Raw genomic sequence first — 25,797 nt, forward strand, 5'->3', positions numbered from 1 at the left:
ATCATACCATTGTGATTATCTGAGTCATGAAGATCTTTTTTAAAATAATTCTTCTGTGTATGCTTGTCACCTCTTCTTAATATCTTCTGCTTCTGTTAGGTCCATACCATTTCTGTTCTTTACTGTGCCCATCTTTGCATGAAATGTTCCCTTGGTATCTCTGACTTTCTTGAAGAGATCTCTAGTCTTTCCCATTCTGATGTTCTTCTCTATTTCTTTGCAATGATCACCGAGGAAGGCTTTCTTACCTCTCCTTGCTATTCTTTGGAACTCTGCATTCAAATGGATATATCTTTCCTTTTCTCCTTTGCCTTTCACTTTTCTTCTTTTCATAGCTATTTGTAAGGCCTCCTTAGACAACCATTTTGCCTTTTTGCACTTCTTTTTCTTGGGGATGGTCTTGATCCCTGCCTCCTGCATAATGTCATGAATCTCCATCCATAGTTCATCGGGCACTCTGTCTATCAGACATAGTCCCTTAAATCTATTTCTCACTTCCACTATATAATTGTAAGGGATTTGATTTAGGTCATACCTGAACAGTCTAGTGGTTTTCCCTACTTTCTTCAATTTAAGTCTGAATTTGGCAATCAGGAGTTCATGATCTGAGCTACAGTCAGGTCCTGGTCTTGTTTTCGCTGACTGTATAGAGCTTCTCCATCTTTGGCTGCAAAGAATCTGATTTCGGTGTTGCCCATCTGGTGATGTCCATGTGTAGAGTCTTCTCTTGTGTTGTTGGAAGAGGGTGTTTGCTATGACCAGTACATTCTCTTGGCAAAACTCTATTAGCCTTTGTCCTGCTTCATTCTGTACTCCAAGGCCAAATTTGCCTGTCACTCCAGGTGTTTCTTGACGTCCTACTTTTGCATTCCAGTCCCCTATATTGAAAAGGACATCGTTCTTGGGTGTTAGTTCTAGAAGGTCTTGTAGGTCTTCATAGAACCATTCAGCTTCAGCTTCTTCAGTGTTACTGGTTGGGGCATAGACTTGGATTGCTGTGATATTGAATGGTTTGCCTTGGAACTGAACAGAGTTCATTCTATCATTTTTGAGATTGCATCCAAGTACTGCATTTCAGACTCTTTTGTTGACTATGAGGGCTACATGTATAATGTATTTCCATAATGAATGTATAGTATTTTTTATGTTTTTGCAATTCATGTAAATAATATCATAACACATGTATCATTCTGCAGCTCACTCTTTTTTACCTAAGGTTTATTTTTGAGATGTTTCTCTTCCATTACTTGTAGCTCTGGTTCATTCTCTTTAAACTACTTGTCAATTCTCCTTGATGGACATTTAAGTTGTTTCTAATTTATTTTTAATGCAAACAATATTTTGGTCAAAATTCTTGATCTTAATCCTATTCACGTGTGAAAAATCCTCTCTGGAGGGAGAAAGCTTTCAGTTTTTACATTTAGTATGCCATTGGCTGTAGATTTTCTTTAACTCTCTACTGAGGTATGATTGAAATATGAAAAGCTGTAGTTATTTAATGTACCAACTGGATGTGTTTGGAGATAAGTATACTCCCGCGAAACCATCATTACTATCAATGCCAGCATCTTTCTTCATCTCCAAAAGTTTCCTCCCACTCCTTGTATTTTTGTTTGGGTTCGTTCTTTTGTCATAAGGGCATTTAATGTAAGCTCTGTTCTCTAAGCGAAAGTTCAAGTGCACATCAATGTTGTTCATTAGAGGCTCTGTGTTCTACAGTACATCTCCAGAACTTATTATTTCATTTTCTTTTTTTTAATTGAAGTATGGTTAGTTTACAATGTTGTGCTAGTTTCAAGTGTACAGAAAAGTGATTCAGTCATGTGTCATCTGCTGATGTTCATTTAGGTGCTTCTGTAATCTTTGGGGTGCATTTATATTTTTGAATTAGAGTTTTCTCTGGCTATACACCCAGGAGTAAGATTGCTGGGTCATATGGTAGCTCTATTTTTAGTTTTTCAGTGAAATGCCATACTGTTCTCCATAGTGGCTACACCAGTTTACATTTTCCAACAATAGTGTAAGAGAATTCTTTCTTTCCCCCACACCCTCTCCATCATTTATTGGTTGTAGACTTTTTATGATGATCATTCTGGCTGATGTTTGGTGATACCTCATTGTAGTGTTGATGCATTTGTCTAATATTGCTGGAAGAAATATCAATAACTTCAGATGCAAATGACACCACCCTTATGGCAGAAAGTGAAGACAAACTAAAAAACCTCTTGGTGAAAGTGAAGGAAGAGAGTGAAAAAGTTGGCTTAAAGCTCAACATTCAGAAAACTAAGATCATGGCATCTGGTACCATCACTTCACGTGAAATAGATGGGGAAACAGTGACTGACTTTATTTTTGGGGGCTCCAAAATCACTATAGATGGTGATTGCAGCCATGAAATTAAAAGATGCTTACTCCTTGGAAGGAAAGTTATGACCAACCTAGACAGCATATTAAAAACCAGAGACATTACTTTGCCAACAAAAGTCCGTCTGGTCAAGGCTATGGTTTTTCCAGTGGTCATGTATGGATGTGAGAGTTGGACAGTGAAGAAAGCTGAGCGCCTAAGAATTGATGCTTTTGAACTGTGGTGTTGGAGAAGACTCCTGAGAGTCCTTTGGACTGCAAGGAGATCCAACCAGCCCACCCTAAAGGGGATCAGTCCTGGGTGTTTATTGGAAGGGCTGTTGCTCAAGCTGAAACTCCAATACTTTGGCCACCTCATGCGAGAAGTTGACTCATTAGAAAAGACCCTGATGCTGGGAAGAATTGAGGGCAGGAGAAGGGGATGACAGAGGATGAAATGGCTGGATGACATCACCGACTCGATGGACCTGGGTTTGGGTAGACTCCAGGAGTTGGTGATGGACAGGGAGGCCTGGCGTGCTGTGATTCATGGGGTCACAAAGAGTCGGACACGACTGAGCGACTGAACTGAACTGAACTGAATAATTAGCAATATTGAGCATCTTTTCATGTGCTTTATTACCCATCTGTAGGTCTTCCTTGGTGTTGCCTGATGTCAATTTTATATATCCATTCTTCTACATTTATTAATAGATATTCTGTGAAGAAGAGCTGTTCCTCCTTTTCCTTTTATTTATTTAGTGAATTATATATTTATACAAAATGACTTTCAGATATTCATTTCATTCTGTTGGTTATAATCCAATGCCACCATTATTTATTTTGTTGTTCAGACTGTCTCAGCTTTGGCCAAGGCAGGGATCCTTCAAGTGGACTCCTATGTCCTTTTAACATCCCTTCATCATTTTTTGAGCCTTCCTTATTTTCTGGTACCACAAGATGGTCTATGTTCTTCTCATGTTTTCTCTGACCTGGCTGTGGCATCAGCTGTTTTTCCAAGGAACCCTGGTTCCTTTTATTAGAGAATTATATTTAAAAACCAAGCTCTGGGTGCCAGGTGTGTTCATTGATACTGGAGTGTCATTAGTTCCAGGCCTGCTCAATGGATAGGAAATGTGTGTAAATATTAAACACACCCATATATACACATATTTTCATATCTATTCATCTGTACATATATTAGAACCATGAGTTATACTAATACCTCCTTTTCCAATCCATCTCCACAAGGCTTCTTGTAGCCTTCTCCCTTTCCTTATTTAGAACCTCTTTCTAAAAAAAAAAAAAAAAAAAAGAAAGAAAATAGAGCCTCTTTCTGTAGCATAGATTTATTATTTGATTAACCAGGCCCCATTTGATAGGCATTTGGATTGTTTTCAGTTATTGATTACCAAAAAGAGTGCTGTTTATAATGGCTAAGATATGGAAGAAAACTAAGTGTCCATCAACAGATGAATGGATAAAGAAGATGTGGTATAGATACACAATGGAATACTATGCAGCCAAAGAAACGAATAAAATGCCTTTTGCAGCAACATGAATGGACCTAGAAATTATCATACTAAGTGAAGTAATAAAGGGAAAGCAAATACCATATGTTGTCACTTATGTTTGGAATGTAAAATGTGACACAAATGACCTTACTTATGAAACAGAGATAAACTCACAGACATAGAAAACCAACTTATGGTGACCAAGGGGAAAGAGTGTGGTGGAAGGATAAATTAAGAGTTTGGGATTAGTAGATACAAACTACTATATGTAAAATAGATAAACAACAAGGTCTTACTGTATAGCACAGGAAATTATATTCAGTATCCTATAATAAGCCATAATGGAAATGAATATGAAAAAGAATACATATATACTTCATTTATGTATGTGTGTATGTGTATATATATATATATATCTCATCATTTAGATGCAATTCTGATGAGATCCAGAGGTCTTATGATACTCACTGACATTTAGTTTTCCCTTTAGTCTAGTTAATTTGATTAATGCAGTAATTAGTCTCTAGCCCAGAGCCTTGTATTAATATAATATTGTACTTTTTATTCACAACGTTTTCCAAGTCTCATTCTCCTTCAACAGCTTCAGTCAAATTATAGGCATTTATGCTGATTTCTTTATAACCTAGTTAAGGTTTCATTCCCCTGACTAAACTGGAGATATTCTTCTTTGAAATAAAATTAGCTCTCAACTTAGAGATAGCTTCACTCTGTGAAATGTCTGTTTTCTTCCTAGGCAATTCTCAACCTGTTCTCTCCTAATAGCTATGATTAAAATGCCCTACTTCTTATTGGTTGTACTCACTAATTCTAATGGTTCCCTGCTAACTGATGATGTCTCTCTGAATTACAAAATGCAGAGGTAGTTCAGAGTTCACTGCACTCTGTTTTTACTCTCAATTTTTTTCCCCTGGCTTCCACCAGAAATTCCTCTGTTCTTCCAGTTTTTATTAAATAGTCACCTGTGCCTCCTCAATATTATTCATTCCAACCTGAACACTTAAGGTAAATTGAGTATATTATTTAACTGCATTTAACAGTATGTAGTAATAGACCATAATCTAGAGGGAATTTGCTACCATGAACCATGATAATTCAGGTTGGATTATATATAGGGTGAGGACAGTCTGCAAGTGGTATTGAATGAGCCTAAATAATACCTGTATGAGTCACACATTTATTAAGGCTTATTGTGTATTATATATTGAAATGGATGCTAAAAAAGCAGACATGGTACTTTTTTTTTGGTAAATGCTCCAATCTGCCTTGAGAGAGGAACACAGAACTGAGCAGTGATAGAAAGATTGTCTATGGCTAGATCAGGAGCCAACAAAGAGTGGAGAGAGATGAAAGGAGGGAGCCCCAATGTCTCTATCTTGGGGAATAAGGAGAGACCTCACAGAGAAGGCTATAGATCTAAACTATGAAGAATGAAGAAAAGAGGAGAAAGGATATTCTAGGCAGAGATAAAAAGCTTAGAATAGTGAGAGCCAAGGAATAATATGGTTTGTCAAAGAATGATGAGGAGTTCTAACATGGCATAAAGTTAATCAGACTAGTATTTGAGGAATTCTTTGGCCAAGTCTAAGCAAGTATCATGCAGAAAACATAGTTTGTGTGTTTTAGGGGCTCAACCCAGTCTTACACATTTCTGAATCGAACAAAAATATCCAATTTTGTTAGTGACTACTTTCTTCTTTTGAAAACTTCTTGTGAAAAAAGAGTGCTTCTTCTGTGTGGCTAAGGATTTAAACATGTGTTTCTTACTGTTAGCTCTTAGAGGACAGTACTGAACTTCAAAAAGAGAAACTGGTGCTGAGTTCAACAGAGTTGTTGTTGTTGTTGTTTAATTGCTAAGTTGTGTCTGACTCTTTTATGACCCCATGGATTGTAGCCCACCAGGCTCCTCTATCCATGGGATTTCCCAGGCAGTAATACTAGAGTGGATTGTCATTTCCTCCTCCAGGGAATCTTCCTGACCCAGGGCTCAAACCCATGTTTCCTGCATCTCCTGAATTGCAGGGGGATTCTTTACTACCGAGCCACCAGGAAAGCCCATTCAACTAGTAGTGTCAGCTTATTCTAATTATGAGCACATGAGAATATGAATAGAATATCAAATCACATGAAAAGCAAAATGTAGAAATGGGACATACTTGAACAGAGCTCAGCTGATACTCTGACATCCTCTGAGACAACTACTCCCTGCCCTACCCAACCCCTTCAAAGAAAAAGCTGCACTTAGTGGAAAGGGGTATGTTTGGGGTAGGGTTAATACTGGCATGACTTCCTATATATTGAATTATGAAGAGACTTTAATGCCTCATCATGACAGAATTCTGGGGAAGCACAAATTGGAGGCAAAATTACTTAGAAAATCACTGTTTAATTTCCAGGTGACATTTGTGCCTCCATAATTTCTATAGAAGAGGATTTAAAAGTAGCTATCAGGAAGGACACTTTCAGTCACTGATGGGACCATCAGTGATGACCGGACCATGGGGTTGCGAAGAGTCTAACATGAATTGGTGACTGAACAAAAACATCAGGAAGGAAAAGGATGAAGGCAAATATATAAGTTTTGTTCATGTAGCAATTTGCATAACATATAGAGAGTTCTGACAAAATGTGGTCCACTGGAGAAGGGAATAGCAAACCACTTCAGTATTCTTGCCTTGAGAACCCCATGAACAGTATGAAAAGACAAAAAGATAGGACACTGAGAGATGAACTCCCCAGGTCAGTAGGTGCACAATATGCTACTGGAGATCAGTGGAGAAATAACTCCAGAAAATATGAAGAGACGGAGCCAAAGCAAAAACAACAACCAGTAGTGGATGTGACTAGTGATAGAGCAAGGTCTGAAGCTATAAAGAGCAATATTGCATAGGAACCTGGAATGTTAGGTCCATGAATCAAGGCAAATTAGAAGTGGTCAAACAGGGGATGACAAGAGTTAATGTTGACATTTTAGGAATCAGCGAACTAAAATGGACTGGAATGGGTGAATTTAACTCAGATGACCATTATATCTACTACTGTGGCCAAGAATCCCTTAGAAGAAATGGAATAGCCATCACAGTCAACAAAAGAGTCTGAAATGCAGTACTTGGATGCAGTCTCAAAAATGATAGAATGAACTCTGTTCAGTTCCAAGGCAAACCATTCAATATCACAGCAATCCAAGTCTATGCCCCAACCAGTAACACTGAAGAAGCTGAAGCTGAATGGTTCTATGAAGACCTACAAGACCTTCTAGAACTAACACCCAAGAATGATGTCCTTTTCAATATAGGGGACTGGAATGCAAAAGTAGGACGTCAAGAAACACCTGGAGTGACAGGCAAATTTGGCCTTGGAGTACAGAATGAAGCAGGACAAAGGCTAATAGAGTTTTGCCAAGAGAATGTACTGGTCATAGCAAACACCCTCTTCCAACAACACAAGAGAAGACTCTACACATGGACATCACCAGATGGGCAACACCGAAATCAGATTCTTTGCAGCCAAAGATGGAGAAGCTCTATACAGTCAGCGAAAACAAGACCAGGACCTGACTGTAGCTCAGATCATGAACTCCTGATTGCCAAATTCAGACTTAAATTGAAGAAAGTAGGGAAAACCACTAGACTGTTCAGGTATGACCTAAATCAAATCCCTTACAATTATATAGTGGAAGTGAGAAATAGATTTAAGGGACTATGTCTGATAGACAGAGTGCCCGATGAACTATGGATGGAGATTCATGACATTATGCAGGAGGCAGGGATCAAGACCATCCCCAAGAAAAAGAAGTGCAAAAAGGCAAAATGGTTGTCTAAGGAGGCCTTACAAATAGCTATGAAAAGAAGAAAAGTGAAAGGCAAAGGAGAAAAGGAAAGATATATCCATTTGAATGCAGAGTTCCAAAGAATAGCAAGGAGAGGTAAGAAAGCCTTCCTCGGTGATCATTGCAAAGAAATAGAGAAGAACATCAGAATGGGAAAGACTAGAGATCTCTTCAAGAAAGTCAGAGATACCAAGGGAACATTTCATGCAAAGATGGGCACAGTAAAGAACAGAAATGGTATGGACCTAACAGAAGCAGAAGATATTAAGAAGAGGTGACAAGCATACACAGAAGAATTATTTTAAAAAAGATCTTCATGACTCAGATAATCACAATGGTATGATCACTCATCTAGAGCCAGACATCATGGAAAGCGAAATCAAGTGGGCCTTAGGAAGCATCACTGCGAACAAAGCTAGTGGAAGTGATAGAATTCCAGTTGAGCTATTTCAAATCCTAAAAGATGATGCTGTGAAAGTGCTGCACTCAATATGCCAGCAAATTTGGAAAACTCAGCAGAGGCCACAGGACTGGAAAAGGTCAGTTTCCATTCCAATCCCAAAGAATGCTCACACTACTGCACAACTGCACTCATCACACATGCTAGTAAAGTAATGCTCAAAATTATCCAAGCCAGGCTTCAACAGTATGTGAACCATGAACTTCCAGATGGTCAAGCTGGATTTAGAAAAGGCAGAGGAAGCAGAGATCAAATTGCCAACATCCGATGGGTCATCGAAAAAGAAATAGCGTTCCAGAAAAACATCTATTTCTGCTTTACTGACTATGCCAAAGACCTTGACTGTGTGGATCACAATAAACTGTGGAAAATTCTTCAAGAGATGGGAATACCAGACCACCTGACCTGCCTCCTGAGAAATCTGTATTCAGGTCAGGAAGCAACATTTAGAACTGGACATGGAACAACAGACTGGTTCTAAATAGGAAAAGGAGTTTGTCAAGGCTGTATATTGTCACTCTGCTTATTTAACTTATATGCAGAGTACATCATGAGAAACCCTGGTCTGGAGGAAGCACAAGCTGGAATCAAGATTGCCGGGAGAAATATCAATAACCTCAGATATGCAGATGACACCACCCTTATGGCAGAAAGTGAACAAGAACTAAAGAGCCTCTTGATGAAAGTGAAAGAGGAGAGTGAAAATATTGGCTTAAAGCTCAACATTCATAAAACTAAGATCATGGCATCCGGTCCCATCACTTCATGGCAATAGATGGGGAAACAGTGGAAACAGTGGCTGACTTTATTTTTTTAGCTCCAAAATCACTGCAGATGGTGGCTGCAGCCATGAAATTCAAAGATGCTTACTCCTTGGAAGGAAAGTTATGACCAACCTAGACAGTATATTAAAAAGCAAAGACATTTCTTTGTCAACAAACGTGTGTCTAGTCAAGGCTATGGATTTTCCAGTAGTCAGGTATGGATGTGGGAGTTGGACTATAAAGAAATCTGAGTGCAGAAGAATTGACGCTTTTGAACTGTGGTATTGGAGAAGACTCTTGAGAGGCCCTTGAACTGCAAGGAGATCCAACCAGTCCATCCTAAAGGAGATAAGTCCTGGGTGTTCATTGGAAGGACTGATGCTGAAGCTGAAACTCCAATCCTTTGGTCACCCGATGCAAAGAGCTGACTCGTTTTAAAAGACCCTGATGCTGGTAAAGATTGAAGGCAGGAGGAGAAGAGGACGGCAGAGGATGAAATGGTGGGAAGTCATCACTGTCTCAATGGACATTAGTTTCGGTAAACTCCGGGAATTGGTGATGGACAGGGAGGCCTGGCACGCTGCCGTCTATGGGGTTGCAAAGAGTCGGACACGACTGAGCGACTAAACTGAAGTGAATAATTAGTGATGTTGAGCATCTTTTCATTTGTTCGTTGCCCATCTGTATGTCTTCTTTGGAGAAATGTCTATTTAGATCTTCCCCCTAATTTTTGATTGTGCTGATTTTTGGATATGCAGTTCTATGAACTATTAGTGTTTGTACATTTTGTATACTAATCCTTTGTCTGTTTCTTCATTTTTGTTTTATTAATGGTTTCCTTTGCTATGCAAAAGCTTTTAAGTTTAATTAGATCCCATTTGTTAATTTTTGTTTTAATTTTCATTACTCTGTGCTTCTGATCTGTATATTTGGACATTTGTTAAGGTTTTATCCTGACATTTTATCCTACAAAAGTCTCAAGAACTTTCACAGCATCAACTATCTCAGCACTGTATAGACTCCCAAGCCCCTCTCTTTCATCTCTCTCAGATCTCAGCTCCTTATCTATCTGCGTGCTAGTCAAGGCTCCTTAAAGCTCTGTTCCTATGAGATGCCAAGGCAATCTGACTATAGGACATAGAGGTATTGGTAACCTCTGGTAGAAAGAGTAGAAGTCATCTTTACATATCTGCTGGGATGGAACTGACAACAGATGCTCCAAGAAGATTCCATTTGTTGAGCATCTACTAAATGCACTGTATTCAAATATATGTCATTTTAATATAAACTCCAGAGTATATTTGTTGAACTAGTAAGAATAATTATTAGACATATCTTTTTTTTTCTTTTAGACATATCTTTTATCAGTAACTTTCAGTTTCTTACTACACCATTTTCATGCAACAAACAGGATTTAGGCTGTGTGAACTCCTAAGCATGATTGTAAGGGAAACTGTTCTCTGATAGATACTGTAAAGGATATAGTGAGATATGGTACCAGCCTTAAGGAACTTGACAATTTAACTGGGTAAGTGAATCATCACTCTGGAGAAGTGACTAAATCAAGAGGTAATCCCAAGGTAAGACAATGTCACAGGAGATGTCACAGGGCACTCAAATGCCAACAAATGGTATAAACCCTGAGTTTAAAGAAGGTTGAGGTCACTGTAGGGAGACTGGTGTGTTTATTGAGGAATAGCTTCAAGGAGGAGGCAGGACTTAAACTTATCCTTCACAAAGTATTTCCCAACTTCTAGATTGCTAGTTCTCAATTTTTGCCATATTAACAAACTGTCTATATTGTGATTTTTCTAGTTTCCTTTTAACTGACAACTTTATGGTAAATACCATTTCTTTGTCTTCAATCATGAAATCCACGAAATCACATGTTTGATGTGCTTTTGTGTTTGATATGTATTTTTCTATTACACATGAAACAAACACAGAAAATCCTCATTATGTCAATACTTAATCAAATATTGAGCATTTTTCTGAGAAAATAATTTAACTTTTGTGGCACAATTTAAAATATTAAAACCATCAAAGTGACCTAGTTAGAGGTTTTAATATTCAAATTGTTTTTTGAGTAATTTATTTTGTTATCACTCTTGTAAGTTTTCTCTTGTTTAGTTAACTGATATAATTCTTCTGGATCTTTTTTAGTGGATTAGCATGTAACTTAAGCATTTATCAATCATTATTTTCATTGATCTCACAAAATCCTGTGTCTTTTGTTCAGATTTGCAACTTGGCTTTCCTACAGCTTTGGAAATATACTGGGTTTACTGTATATTGGAGAAATTAAAAGCATCATTGATAGTATTAGTGAGGTATTAGTGAGGATGTTGCTAAGTGGAAGGAATGTTTAAGTCAATTCTCAGGTCAACAATGACTATTTTAGTGTTAGGATTACTTTTTTCCTAGGTATTCTTTAGCACTAGGGCAGCCTTCTCAAAACGTTTTATATCAGAAACATTTGAAATATTCTCAAGGATCAGGGAACTCCTAGATGAAAAGTGTAATCATTTAGTTGTAGATACTATAATCCAATAATAACTGCTAGTGCTCTTTTAAACAGAGTGGTGTTTTCCTGAAAAATATGTTTAGTTTGGCTGACATTTTAGGCTATTCTTTTGTTGGTCCCCTCTCCTTGCATATTTCAATGGTGTATATAGAATAGACTTCAGTTTTTCCATTTTAAAATGTCCTCCTTGACTTTTTGGTACCTTACCCAAGTAAGACTAAAAGTATTATCAAAACTTTCTGTCATATAAATGCTATTGAGATATAGTATATGATATATGGTAAGTTGCAAGCTTAAGTTTTTTCCTTCCTATTTAAAACTGAAAATGATTTTTAATACAGCCTTTTTAGAAGAGGAAAATAAAAACCAAGTAGTTAACTTTGTTTCTTGAAATCAATCCCTTTTTTCCTTTTTATGAATTTAAAAAATTTTAAGGCAAACATAATATGTTTTTGTTAAGTAACTGGTTTAAGTCAAAATGGGATATAATATTTCTAAAGGTAGTTTGTTAGGTTTATTTAAATAACATTTATGAACTTACATTAATGTTGTTTTCAATAGGAAAATAAATTAACAGTATTGAATAACAAAGTTACTAAAACTATGTCAAAGCAATATGAGTAAAATTATAGTCTAAGACAACATTTTCTAAGAGACTTTGAAAGAAACCATCTTCTTACTGAGTGGCAATGTCAGGATTATGTAGATAATTATAAGATCGATATACACAAGTGTTGGTTTCATGATAATTTTAATAGGCCTAAAAATGCACTTTAATTTTAATTGCCATTTGGAACTAAAAATAAATGATTAAATTTATTTTTTTTAAGAATGATTATGTTTATTTCTTTAATGTGACACCTATGCCATTTGCTGTTGTTGCTTATTTACTTGATTCTGGGTTTAATGTGAGATAAGTTCCCATGGATTTTATTTTCAGCTAAAATGAGACAATTTCTGTCCTTTTTCTTGATGCTTCTTAAAAAATACTTTCTCATACATTGTTGTTGCTGTTGTTGTTCAGTCACTAAGTTGTATTCTACCCTGCAACACCATGGACTGCACATGTCAGGTTCCTCCGTCCTCCACTATCTCCCAGAGTTTGCTCAAATTCATGTCTGTGAGAGTTATCATACATATACACAGAGATAAAGATGGCAGTAAGCCCTGAAACCCACTTCAAAAACTGATAATGGATATAACCAAATGATCATGGTCCTGCTTTATAAGACTAAAAAACCTATGTGTCCACGCTAAGTTTCTTCAGTCATATCTGACTATTTGTGACCCACTGGACTGCAGCCCACCAGGCTCCTCAGTCCATGGGATTCTCCAGGAAAGAATACTGAAGTGTGTTGCCATGCCCAGGATTGAACCTGCATCTCTTATGTCTCCTGCATTGGCAAATGGGTTCTTTACCACTAGCACCATGTGGGAAGCCCTAAAAAATCTATAGCAGCTGCTAATGGAGCACCGTGGTCACTGTGTCATCTTTTGCAGAACTCCCTGATGACATCTTATGGAACCCCACATGGTGTTGCACAGAATCCCGTTTGAGAAACTCTGCCCTAGGGACTTGGATAATATATACAAGGATAATGTGAACCCCTGTAATTAATTATTAATCTAAATTTTTTTCAGTCTGTATACCGCTGAAAATTGTGTCATCCATATTTTGTGAAACAATGTATTAAAGGGCAAGTAAAATCTGGATATGTTTAAAAGAGGGGGAAAAGGCATGACAAATGAGAATAACCAGAACAAAGGCCAGTAGGGCAGGGATTCTATAATAAATAGAACTGGATAACACCCACAAAGAACTTTTTGACAAAAGTGGAGGGGCCTGAAGTTGGGGAAACATTATGGTTGAGTTGTAGAGGCCTTGAATTGAAGAAAACAAAGGTCTTAAAAATCCACTAAGATTTTGAAAAGTAAGTGAAACTTGTGAAATTGGGAGAAGATGAATCTGGCAGTGTGGAAAGAATCTAGAAGTAGACAGGCAAGTACATTCTTGTGATAATTCATGCAAGTGGAAATAATAGCCACAACCAGAATGGTGGCCATAGATGTGAAGGAATGGGATGGGTATGGAACTTAAGGTGAATAGCTTTCATGATATCTGGGGTCAACCTGACAATGAACATATTTCTATTAGTGGTTATGGTATTAATATTTTCATTTTCAGAAATATTAAAATTGTGAAATTGAGTGAATTTTTTTTTTGGAAGTGTTTCTAGGCTGAGCTGTTTTCTGAGACTCCCCAACCAGTCATCTTCCCTGGCCTTGTCTCCTGACACTGTTGCTCTCATTTCATTTCATTAGAGAGTACAGATCCCACAGTGCCAGATTTTCAGATTTTTTGAGAACTGTAAATCTAGCTAGTCTGTGATATCTTTCCATTTTGAAATGTTAGCAATTCAATTTTTTTTAACAAATAAAATATACTATATCCTATGTACTAGACTTGGTTGCCAATTTGTGACCTTTATCTGGAGTTGTGTATGCTGCTTTCAGAAATCACCTTGAAGTGAACCCTGAACCAAATGGTAATAGTCCCTTTTGGAAGCCTCTGTATAATTCTCATTAGCAGGAAGCTCATAGAAATGTTTTTTTTAGTAGTTAATATTTTTGTTTTATTGGGATATTGATTTGCAAGTTACAAGCCTTTCTCTGCTTCTTCCCAGCCAGGTCTCTAGACAAACTTTATAACTTTGCTGATTGCTCTGGACTCCATCTGATATTTGCTCTAAATGCACTGCGTCGTAATCCCAATAACTCCTGGAACAGCTCTAGTGCCCTGAGTCTGTTGAAGTACAGCGCCAGCAAAAAGTACAACATTTCTTGGGAACTGGGTAATGGTAAGTAAGGATGTTATTTCCTCTGAATTGACAAGATAAAGGGTAAAAAATAAATTGGCTCGGGATATAGTCTCAGACCATGGCTAGTACATCCCAGAAAAATACTGGGGTTGTTTGACCATTGAGTTGACTTTCCAAAAAGACCAAACAGTTGGAGAGTAGATTTAGTGAATCACACTATTTGCATCTATAGTTATCTCTAGTTGCCTTATTCCAAATATAGGGGAAATGCCATGTGTGACTTATAATTAACAAATTGATGTTAAATCAGATATAGCCTATCTGCACAGCCTAAGCTGCATTTTACAATGTGTCTCTGTGGAACACTGGTCCTGTAAGATGACCTTATAATAATTCAAAAGAGTTTGGTGAAGTATATTCGGGAACTGATCTTCAGTATATGTATGTCTTGAAGGTTCACAATGCACATTAGCATATAAAAGACTCTGCGAAGTCCTCCTGCAATGAAATCTGTATAACATTTTTAATCCAGCTTTAAAATTTTTTTTACTTCAAGATAGCATCTCTCTTTTTTAAATTTATTTATTTTGACCAAGCTGTGCAGCATGCAGAATCTTAATTCCCCTGACCAGGGATTGAACTGGTGCTCCCTGCATTGGGAACACGGAATCTTAACCACTAGACCACCAGGAAAGTTTCAGCCCAGCATTTTATTTATTTATTTATTTTTTATTTTTTTCCTTGTTGGTTATCCATTTATTTATTTATTTTTTTCATTTATTTTTATTAGTTGGAGGCTAATTACTTCACAACATTTCAGTGGGTTTTTCCATACATTGACATGAATCAGCCATGGAGTTACATGTGTTCCCCATCCCGGTCCCCCCTCCCACCTCCCTCTCCACCGATTCCTCTGGGTCTTCCCAGTGCACCAGGCCCGAGCACTTGTCTCATGCATCCCACCTGTCAGCCCAGCATTTTAAAAAATCATTTTAATTTCTCCCAATCTGAGGGCTGTCTTTTCACCTTACTTATAGTTTCCTTTGTAGTGCAAAAGCTTTTAAGTTTCATTAGGTCCCATTTGTTTAGTTTTGCTTTTATTTCCAGTATTCTGGGAGGTGGGTCATAAAGGATCGTGCTGTGATTTATGTCGGAGAGTGTTTTGCCTATGTTCTCCTCTAGGAGTTTTATAGTTTCTGGTCTTACATTTAGATCTTTAATCCATTTTATTTTTGTGTATGGTGTTAGAAAGTGCTCTAGTTTCATTCTTTTACAAGTGGTTGACCAGTTTTCCCAGCACCACTTGTTAAAGAGGTTGTCTTTTTTCCGTTGTATATCCTTGCCTCCTTTGTCAAAGATAGCAAATGAAGAAACAGACAAAGGATTAATCTCAAAAATATACAAGCAACTACTGAAGCTCAATTCCAGAAAAATAAATGACCCAATCAAAAAATGGGCCAAAGAACTAAACAGACATTTCTCCAAAGAAGACATACAAATGGCTAACAAACACATGAAAAGATGCTCAACATCACTCATTATCAGAGAAATGCAAATCAAAACCACAATGAGGTACCATTACACGCCAGTCAGGATGGCTGCTATCCAAAAGTCTACAAGCAATAAATGCTGGAGAGGGTGTGGAGAAAAGGGAACCCTCTTACACTGTTGGTGGGAATGCAAACTAGTACAGCCACTATGGAAAACAGTGTGGAGATTCCTTAAAAAACTGGAAATAGAACTGCCATATGACCCAGCAATCCCACTCCTGGGCATACATACTGAGGAAACCAGATCTGAAAGAGACACGTGCACCCCAATGTTCATCGCAGCACTGTTTATAATAGCCAGGACATGGAAGCAACCTAGATGCCATCAGCAGATGAATGGATAAGGAAGCTGTGGTACATATACACCATGGAACATTACTCAGCCATTAAAAAGAATTCATTTGAATCAGTCCTAATGAGATGGATGAAACTGGAGCCCATTATACAGAGTGAAGTAAGCCAGAAAGATAAAGACCAATACAGCATACTAACACGTATATATGGAATTTAGAAAGATGGTAACGATACCCCTATATGCAAAACAGAAAAAGAGACACAGAAGTACAGAACAGACTTTTGAACTCTGTGGGAGAAGGTGAGGGTGGGATGTTTCGAAAGAACAGCATGTATATATCTATGGTGAAACAGATCACCGGCCCAGGTGGGATGCATGAGACAAGTGCTCGGGCCTGGTGCACTGGGAAGACCCAGAGGAATCGGGTGGAGAGGGAGGTGGGAGAGGGGATCGGGATGGGGAATACGTGTAACTCTATGGCTGATTCATATCAATGTATGACAAAACCCACTGAAATGTTGTGAAGTAATTAGCCTCCAACTAATAAAAAAAATAAATAAATAAATTTAAAAAAATAAAAAAATCTTTTTAAAAATAGGTTTTGGTTGGTTTCAGGGGCATGCATCCTGTGTAGTCATATAGGATCCCATGCTGAGAAGAGAATCATGCTTGAATTAATGCTATCATGCTTGATTTAATGCTCTTCTATTATCATCTTGACACGACTGAGCGACTGAACTGAACTGATTGTCATCTTTTTTTAAAATAAAAGGATCTACATTTTCATTTTGCATGGGGCCCTGAAAATTATGTAGGCAGTCATGTTTAATCATTGCAGTGTGTGTGTGTGTGTGTGTGTGAGAGAGAGAGAGAGAGAGAGAGACAGACAGACAGACAGACCTATTATCATCTCATGGAACAATGTTCCATGGAACACACTTGGGAGAAATACTGCTAAGTTGCACTATTTTTCCTAGTGATATGAATGTATGATTTGTTATATATATGATATTCTGTAAATTCCATGACTGTCTAATATTATTGAGTCAGCTAATATGTATTATAGTTAAAATTATGGATAATTTGAATTGGAAAATATTCTGATTCCCTAATTAAAAGACATTTTGGTAAATCTTAGAACAAAACAATTGAGTCTAATAAACCAAGAATTCTTTTAAAATTACTGTTACAAATTGATATTAACATTTTTGTCCGTGACCTCGTATATATATATATATATATATATATATATATATATAGCTAACTCATATTTGTTTGGAGCACTGTGTGTGTGTGTGTACACATGCACATGTGTGTTTTTATGCACTCTAGAATTTGAAATTCTCATAAGGAAGCAGGAGATGAGGATTTTTTAAGAACAAGTGTCTTTTTTTCCTATCAGTAGCCATTTACTGGAATGTAGCTCTCCCTTTGCTGAAGTGGGGGAAACTGGGGGAGAGTTAGCCAGCCACCAAATGGAGACTTGAGCTGAACTGAAGCTAATTTGGATACAAGGAGCATAACTAGGGTAGTCTGAGATTTTTCATCTTCCCAACCAGTCTAGGTATCATACATTCTAGGACAAAAGCAAGTGTGATGTGGTCAGCTTAGAATGAGGCAAAATTATTACACAGTAGAAAAAGACATTTACTGATCTCTTCCCATCCTATCTTCTATTTCATGTCAGAATATCTTGACATTCTTTGGTATTTCGTGTTGTCTACTCATGACTACCATACCTAACCTTACCCTGCTCCTATATTAGACTCTACCCAGCTTAGCTCTTTTCTCCAAACACAACAAAATACGGTTCAAACAATGCATTCTCCAAACAGGACATTATAGCTGTCATAAGGGACAATGTTTAAAACGAGTGAGTGAAAGACAGTAAGGAGTGGTAGGGCCTCTGGTGAGCTATAGAATACATGCTCTGCCTAAACTATTTGTTTTCTTTCTAAATTATTTCTAAATAAAATTTGTTTGCAAAAGAATCTCAGCTGTATTGTAAAGTAATTATCCTCCAATTAAAATAAATAAAAAGAATCTCAGCTGGTTGTAGATAAGCACAAAGCAATTAAAACTTACTTACAAGTGACTGATGGGAGTAATTCCTCCAGGGTTTTTGGTATCTCTGAATTTGGGAGCTTATTAAACTAAGTAAATCTTTAATTGATATAACTGAAGTGATTTAGTGGCAGGAGGTGGGTGGGGAGAATATATGCATCTTTTTGTATATATCTATCTGTTTCAAATAACTGAGAGTCTGCCTCTTTCCATCCTTCCCCCAAATTATGCTGAACAGTTTGGAGATGGAGTTAATTGCATTTTAAAAATGTTCAGTCACCTTAGCCACACTTGATTCTCATCATCATCTTTTTGGTGTCTCTTCAAGGATTAACAAAAACAAAGAATCAGTTTTGAGGAGGAGAAAAGGCATGGTCATAGATAAGAAAATAGAGATATAGACAGGAATAGATAGAAAAATAACCAAGGCTATGAATTTAAAAATTCAATAAGGTAGAAAGTATCTGGTAAGGTTTCTTGTGAGAATTTTCATCAAGATAGATATAGATTTTTGAGTTTCTAGTTGAGAAGACTGGAGTTGGTCTGTTTACCTCTTCTTTCTTTTATTTGAAAGTTGCATTTCTATTTTTTGATATGACAAATAAGTAGTCTGCCCAACTAAACATACCTTTTAGGGTTTGAAGATTTATTTGGTTGCTTTTTCTAATTCATTTTAAACTACTGATAGCTTTTCTTATGCTAGCATCATATCTCTAGAGATATCTAGTGTATTCTGTTCACAACTATTCTGTGTTGTATATTCAGGCCCTTGCCACTCAAAAATTATCTGGTCATCTTCCTGGCCTCGATTTGTCTCTCCAATCTTTTATCCATTTTCTTCTCTGTAACCTTATCTTTTGGGACAGATGTAATAGTTTAACTATTATATCCCCATTTAGGGAGGGACAATAAAACTGGTCAGTTCTCTTATCATTCAACCTCCCATATACCCACATCCTGTTAACAAATACTTTAGAGTAAATCTGGCATTGGAAAAACTGAAGTAGATATTTCTTTGGTTGTTTCTCCTAGAGTAGCTAAACTTCAAGTGACTTACTTTTTTCTTCTTTAAAATTGGTGAATAGTGTGGGCTACAGACCATGAAAACAAAAATATACTGTTTCAAGAGGTGAAAATTTAGAAAGCTTAGGATGTCAAAGTTTATGAAAGAATGACTTCCCTGATACAAGATTTTTAACAACTATGTTTTGTAGATATGAAATGTTTCCTTGTATGTCTTGTCTGACTGTTTGCAACCCCTTGAACTATAGCCCGCCAGGCTCCTCTTTCCATGGAATTTTCCAGCCAAGGATACTGGAGTGGGTTGCCATTTCCTACTCCAAGTCACCACTTTACCTGCTTACTTTTTCCCTTTCTCTCTCTGCCTGCTTCTCACCTTCATCAACTATCTTCTGTATTCTTTATCCATATACTCCCATTTACACATATACTCTCAATAAGTTCATAGACCTATACAACTATTTCCACAGTCCAATTTTAGAACATTTCCATAACTCCAAAAAGATCCCTCATGCTGGTTTTTAACCAGTCTCTGTAACCATTCCCAGTCCCAGGAGACATTAATCTGCTTTTTGTCTTTTGTGGACATTTTGTGTAACTGGAATCGTACAGTATGTAGACTTTTGCATCTGTAGACTTCTTTCTCTTAGCATGCTTTTGAGGTGTATCCATGTTGTAGCATGTAAAAGTAGTTCATTCCTTTTAGTTGCTGAATGCTATTCCAATGCATGAATATACACATATATTCATACATATATACATGTGTGTGTATGTATGTATATATATATATATATCACATTTTGTTTTTCCATTCACCAGATTACAGGCATTTAGACTATTTCTACTTTTTGATTATGATTAGTAATGGTGCTGAAATATTCATTTACAAGTCTATGTGTGGATATATACTTTCATTTCTTGTAGGAAGATACCTCAGAGGGGAATGGAGTTGCTAGTTTGTATGGTAATTTATGTTGATTTTTGAACAAATTAACCACATCACTTTCCAAAGTGGTTGTACCATTTTACATTTTCCTTAGTAATGCATGAGGATTATAGTTTTTCTACATCTTTGCAAACACTTTTTATTGTCTATCTTTTTGATTAGAGCCATTTTAGTGGGTTTGAAGTAGTGTATTAATATGACTTTAATTAGCACTTTTCTAATGACAAGTGATATTGAGCATCTTTTCACATGCTTATCAACCATTCTTACATTTTCTTAGGTGAAATGTCTACTCAAATCTTTTGTCTTTTAAATTAGGTCATCATATCATTTAGTTGTAAGAGTTTTAAATATATTCTGAATGCACCATCTTTATCAAACATATGATTTGCAAGTATTTTCTCCCAATCTGTAGCTTATTTTATCATTTTCTTTATGGCATCTTTTGAAGTTCAGATGTTCTGAATTTTGATAAAGTTCAGCTTATCAATATTTTTTTTTGATGTGTTGTGCTTTTGATATTATGACTTTGCCTAATCCAAGATCACAAAGATTTTTTAACCCAAGGTCACAAAGTGTTTTTTCTATTTTTTCTTTTAAAAGCTTTGTAGTTTTTGATTTTGCTTTTGGGAATAAGATCCAGTAGGAGTTAAATTTTGAGTATGATGTGAAATAAGAATCTAAATTCATCTTTTTGCATATGGCTATTAAATTGTCCCAGCACTGTTTATTTAAAAGATTTTCCTTTTCTTATTGAATTCTCTTGACATTTTTGTCAAAAATCAGTTGACCATAAATAGGTTTATTTCTGGGCTCAGTTCTCTGCCACTGATCTGTATGTCTGTTCTTGGACTACATTGTCTTTTTTTGATATATGTATTTATTATAAAATGATCACCATGATAAGTTCAGCTGACATCCATCACCTCACATATTTACAAATACTTTTATCTTGTGATAAGAACTTTTAGATCTATTCTCTTAGCAAGTTTCAAATATATTATACAATATCATAACTATAATCACCAGGATGTATATTATATCCACCTGACTTATTTATTTTAGAAAGTAAGTTTGTACCTTTTGATCATCCTCACCCATTTTCCCACCCTCACGCCTTTTTCATTTCGTCTAGGTTGTATAAATTATTGGCACAAAGTTGTTCATTTCTTGGTGGTGGTGTTTGCTGACTTGTGTCCAACTCTCAGTGACCCCGTGGGATGCAGCACACCAGGCTCCCCTGTCCTTCACTGTTTCTCAGTTTGCTCAGATTCATGTCCATTGAGTCGGTGATGCTATCTAACCTTCTCATCCTCTGCTGTCCCCTTCTCCTTTTGCCTTCAATCTATCCCAGCATCAGGGTCTTTTCCAATGAATCAACTCTTCACATCAGGTGGCCAAAGTATTGCAGCTTCAGCTTCAGCATCTGTTCTTCCAGTGAATATTCAGGGTTGATTTCCTTTAGAATTGACTGGTTTGATCTCCTTGCAGTTCAGGAGACCCTCAATAGTCTTCTCTGACACCACAGTTTAAAAGCATCAATTCTTCAGCACTCGGCCTTACATTCCTACAGCTTCTTACAATTCTTACAGCTACCCACTCCAGGATTCTGGCCTAGAGAATTCCATTGACTGTGTAGTCCATGGGGTCACAAAGAGTCAGACACGACTGAGCGAGTTTCACTTTCACTTCTTTTTTCACAGCCTTCTTTATGGTCGAACTCTCACATCCATACATGACTACTGGAAAAACCATAGCTTTGACTATATAGGCTTTTGTTGACAAAGTGTTGTCTCTGCTTTTTAATATGCTGTCTTGGTTTGTCATAACTTTCCTTCCAAGGAGCAAGTGTCAGTAGTCCCTTAGCCTTTTAATTAATGTGAGGTCCTTAATAGTATTTCCTCTTTCATTCCTAACTTTGGTCATCTGTTTCTTCTCTCTTTATTTTTTGGTCAGTCTAGCCAAAGGTTGTATCGATTTTGGTGATGTTTTTAAAGAACCAACTTTTACTTCAGTGGATTTTTCTCCTTTTTTATATTATTGATTTCTACTCTAATTTTTATTATTGTATTTCTTCTTGCTTTGATTTTACTTCTCTCTTCTTTTTCTTTTTTAAGAGAAAAACTTAGATTATTGACTTGAGATCTTTCTTATTTTCTAATATAGGAGTCTGTAAGGCTGTAAGCACTGTTTTTTTCCCTAACCAATAAAAAAAGTTAGAAGTCTAACGTATATGTGTCAGCAGAGCTTTTTTCCCCCCGAGGTCTGTCTTCCTGGCTTACAGATGGCCACCTTCTCACTGTGTCCTCACGTGGCCTTCCTTCTGCGTGTGTATCCCTAGTGTCTCTTCACGCTCAAAGTAACTTTTTAAAAAACATTTTAAAAGAATGGTTTTAGGTTCACAGCAAAACTGAGAAGGTACAGAGATTTCTCATATACTCCTTGCCCCCACACTTGCATAGCCTCCCCCACTATCAATATCCCTCACCAGAGTGGTACATTTGTTACAATTGATGAACCTACGTTATACATCATCAGTCAGTCAGTCAGTTCAGTCACCCAGTCGTGTCCGACTCTTTGTGACCCCATGAATCACAGCACGCCAGGCCTCCCTGTCCATCACTAACTCCCGGAGTTTACTCAAACCCATGTCCATCGAGTCGGTGATACCATCCAACCATCTCATCCTCTGTCATAATCGCCCAAAATTCATAGTTTACATTATGGTTCACTTTTGATGAGTACATAGTATGTGTTTGAGATGTATAATGACAAATATCCATCATTATAGTATCATGTGGAGTATTTACTGCCCTAAAAATCCTCTGTGCTCCACCTATTCATCCCTCCCACCTCTCCCCAATCCCTGGCAACCACTGATCTTTTTACAATCTGTATAGTTTTTCCTTTTCCAGAATATCATATAGTTGGAATCATACAGTATTACAGCCTTTTAAGATTGGCTTCTTTCACTTAATGCCAGCTTCCCTGGTGGCTCAGATAGTAAAGAGTCTGCCTGCAATGCAGGAGACCCAGGTTCAATCTCTGAGTCAAGAAGATCCCTTGGAGGAGGAAAAGGTAACCCATTCTAGAATTCTTGCCTGGAAAATCCCAAGGATGGAGGAGCCTAGTGGGCTACAGTCCATGGAGTTGCAAAGAATTGGATACTACTAAGCGACTAACACTTTCTTTCACTTAATGATATACATTTAAGGTTCCTCCATGGAATCTTTTCATGGCTTGATGGCTCATTTCTTTTTAGTGCTGAATAATACTCCATTGTGTGATTGTACAACAGCTTATTTATCCATTCATCTACTGAAGAACATCTTGCTTGCCTCCAAGTTTTGGCACTTGTGAATACAGATGCCATAAATCCATGTACAGGCAAAGTGAGGACATAAGTTTTCATCTCCTCTGTGTAAAAACAAGGCACAAGATTGCTGGATTATATGCTCAGAGTATGTTTTGTTTGTAAGAAACCACCAAACTTCCAGAGTAACCATATCATTTTGCATTCCCATCAGCAATAAATGAGAGTTCTGTTCCTCCAATTCCTCCATATTTTAGCTAGTATTTGGTGGCATTAGTGTTACAAATTTTGGCCATTCTTAATAGGTATATAGTGGAACTTCACTGTTGTTTTTAATTTGCACTTCCCTGATAACATATAAAGTAGAACATCTTTTTTCATATACTTGTTTGTCATCTGTATGTCTTTTTTGGTGAGTATCTGTTAAGACCTTTAGCATATTTTTAAATCAGGTTGTTTGTTTTCTTAGTAAGTTTTAAGCTCTTTCTATATTTTGAGTAACAGCCATTTATTAGATATGTCTTTTGTATTTTCTCCCAGTCTTTAGCTTGTCTTCTATTCTCTCAACATTGCCTTTTGCAGAGCAAAAGTTTTTAATTTTAATGAAGTCCAGTTTCTTAATTATTGCTTTCATGGATTGTGCCTTTGGTGTCATCCTATATATTTTTATATATTATATTTCATTTTAATTTCATTAAAATATTTTCTAATTCTTCTTGTGATTTCCTCTTTGACTCATGGATTATTTTTCTGATTTCCAAATATTTATAGATTCTCAAATTTCTTGCCATTGTTGAATTCCAGTCTAATTCTATTATGGTCAGGGCACACATATATTAACATACACTGGTGTTCTTTATTTCTCTGTGTGCTTTTGAATCACTATCTGCTGTCATTTTCTTTCAACCTAAAAGATATCCTTTCTTATTTCTTGTAAGACAGATTTTCTCACAACCAGTTCTGTCCTTTGTTTTTCTGGGAAGATCTACATTTTGCTTTCAGCTTTGAAGCATAGATTGCTGCATACAGAATTGTTGGTTGATGTTTTTCCCAGAATTTTGGATGTATCATCTCTCTGTCTTCTGGCCTTATTTCTGATAAAAATTCAGCTACTAATTCCATTGTGTTCTAAATGTGAAGAGTTGTTTCAGTTCCAAGATTTCCATTTGATAATTTTTTGTAATTTCTATCTTTATTTATTTTTAATATCTCTATATTTATATTTAATTAGTCAGTAAAATAATACTTTCCCTTAATTTTTTATTCTTCCATTAGTTCTTTAAGCATATTTATAATAGCAGTTTTGAAGTCCTTGTCTGCTAAGTCCTACATCTGAGTTCCCTAAGAGATAGTTTCTTTTACTTTTTTGCTTGCTTATTGGCCATACTTTCCTATTTCTTTGCATGTTGTCATTTTTTGTGGTTGAAAACTATACATTTTAGTTAATATGTTGGAGCAACTCTGGATTCCAAATCCTCCTTTCCAGAGATTTTTTTGTTGTTTCTTTTCTGTTTGTTTAGTCACTTCCTGGACTAATTCCATAGAGTTTGTCTCCCTTGCATCATGTAGCTATTAATATCTATTTGTTTCTTTTTAATTTTTCAATTATTTTTTAATTGTAGAAGCCAGCTTCCCAGGAGTTGCCTCTGAGTCGGCATAGCTTAATGGTGAGATGATGAATGATCAGAGGTTACGCTTACCTTGAGCTCTTAAGGCTTTCATCTTTACCATTAGATCTGTGTATAGGTTTGTGAACACATTCAAAATTTAGGCATTTTGAAAATCTGACTGGCTTTTAATTTCTGACATGCCTTTTCATGTGTCCTTTATGAGTATATTATGTTTCACATTCATCCGGGAATGTGTGGATAGCTAGTGCCCTCTCCAGTCCCTCCTGAGAACAACTTTCCAGACTATGAGGGGTATTTGTGGGCTTACCAAAATCCTTGCTCCCCAAATCTCCCTGTTACATTTCTTGTGAGTCTGCTGATCTATTTCTTGCCCCTACCAGTGTCAAAACCTCAAGTTAACCAAAATGTTGGCCTTCTCTGGGATATGTCCTTCATTGCAAATCCAGTTAGCTCTTCCATCAGTGGAACTGCTGGATTTTAGGACTTTCCTTGTCTTTTTAGGACTACCAAGTTAATAGGAACTGGGCGAGAGGATTTCACTCTAAGTTATTTCACTCAGCCACTTTGCTATAATTGAACATTAAAATTTTTCTATATTTTTGACACAAAGTTCATCTTTATGAAGGTTTCCCTACTTACCATTTGTATTAGTTTTCTAGGCCTGTCATGACAAGCTTAGTGGTGTAAAACAAGAGATAATTGTTCTA

At 36.7% G+C, this 25,797-nt stretch overlaps 1 protein-coding gene across 3 annotated transcripts in view; it reads left to right on the forward strand.

Moving 5' to 3' along the window:
- HPSE2 (heparanase 2 (inactive)) overlaps nucleotides 1–25,797 on the forward strand; it is a 665,453-nt gene that overhangs the window by 391,756 nt on the left and 247,900 nt on the right. For all 3 annotated transcript variants that reach the window (XM_043476432.1, XM_043476433.1, XM_043476435.1), the window contains exon 4: nucleotides 14,137–14,310. In XM_043476432.1, the coding sequence (XP_043332367.1) occupies nucleotides 14,137–14,310 (174 nt within the window). The remainder of the gene's footprint in view (nucleotides 1–14,136; nucleotides 14,311–25,797) is intronic.

This window comes from Cervus canadensis, chromosome 8 (assembly GCF_019320065.1).
Source record: "Cervus canadensis isolate Bull #8, Minnesota chromosome 8, ASM1932006v1, whole genome shotgun sequence".
NCBI lineage: Eukaryota > Metazoa > Chordata > Mammalia > Artiodactyla > Cervidae > Cervus > Cervus canadensis.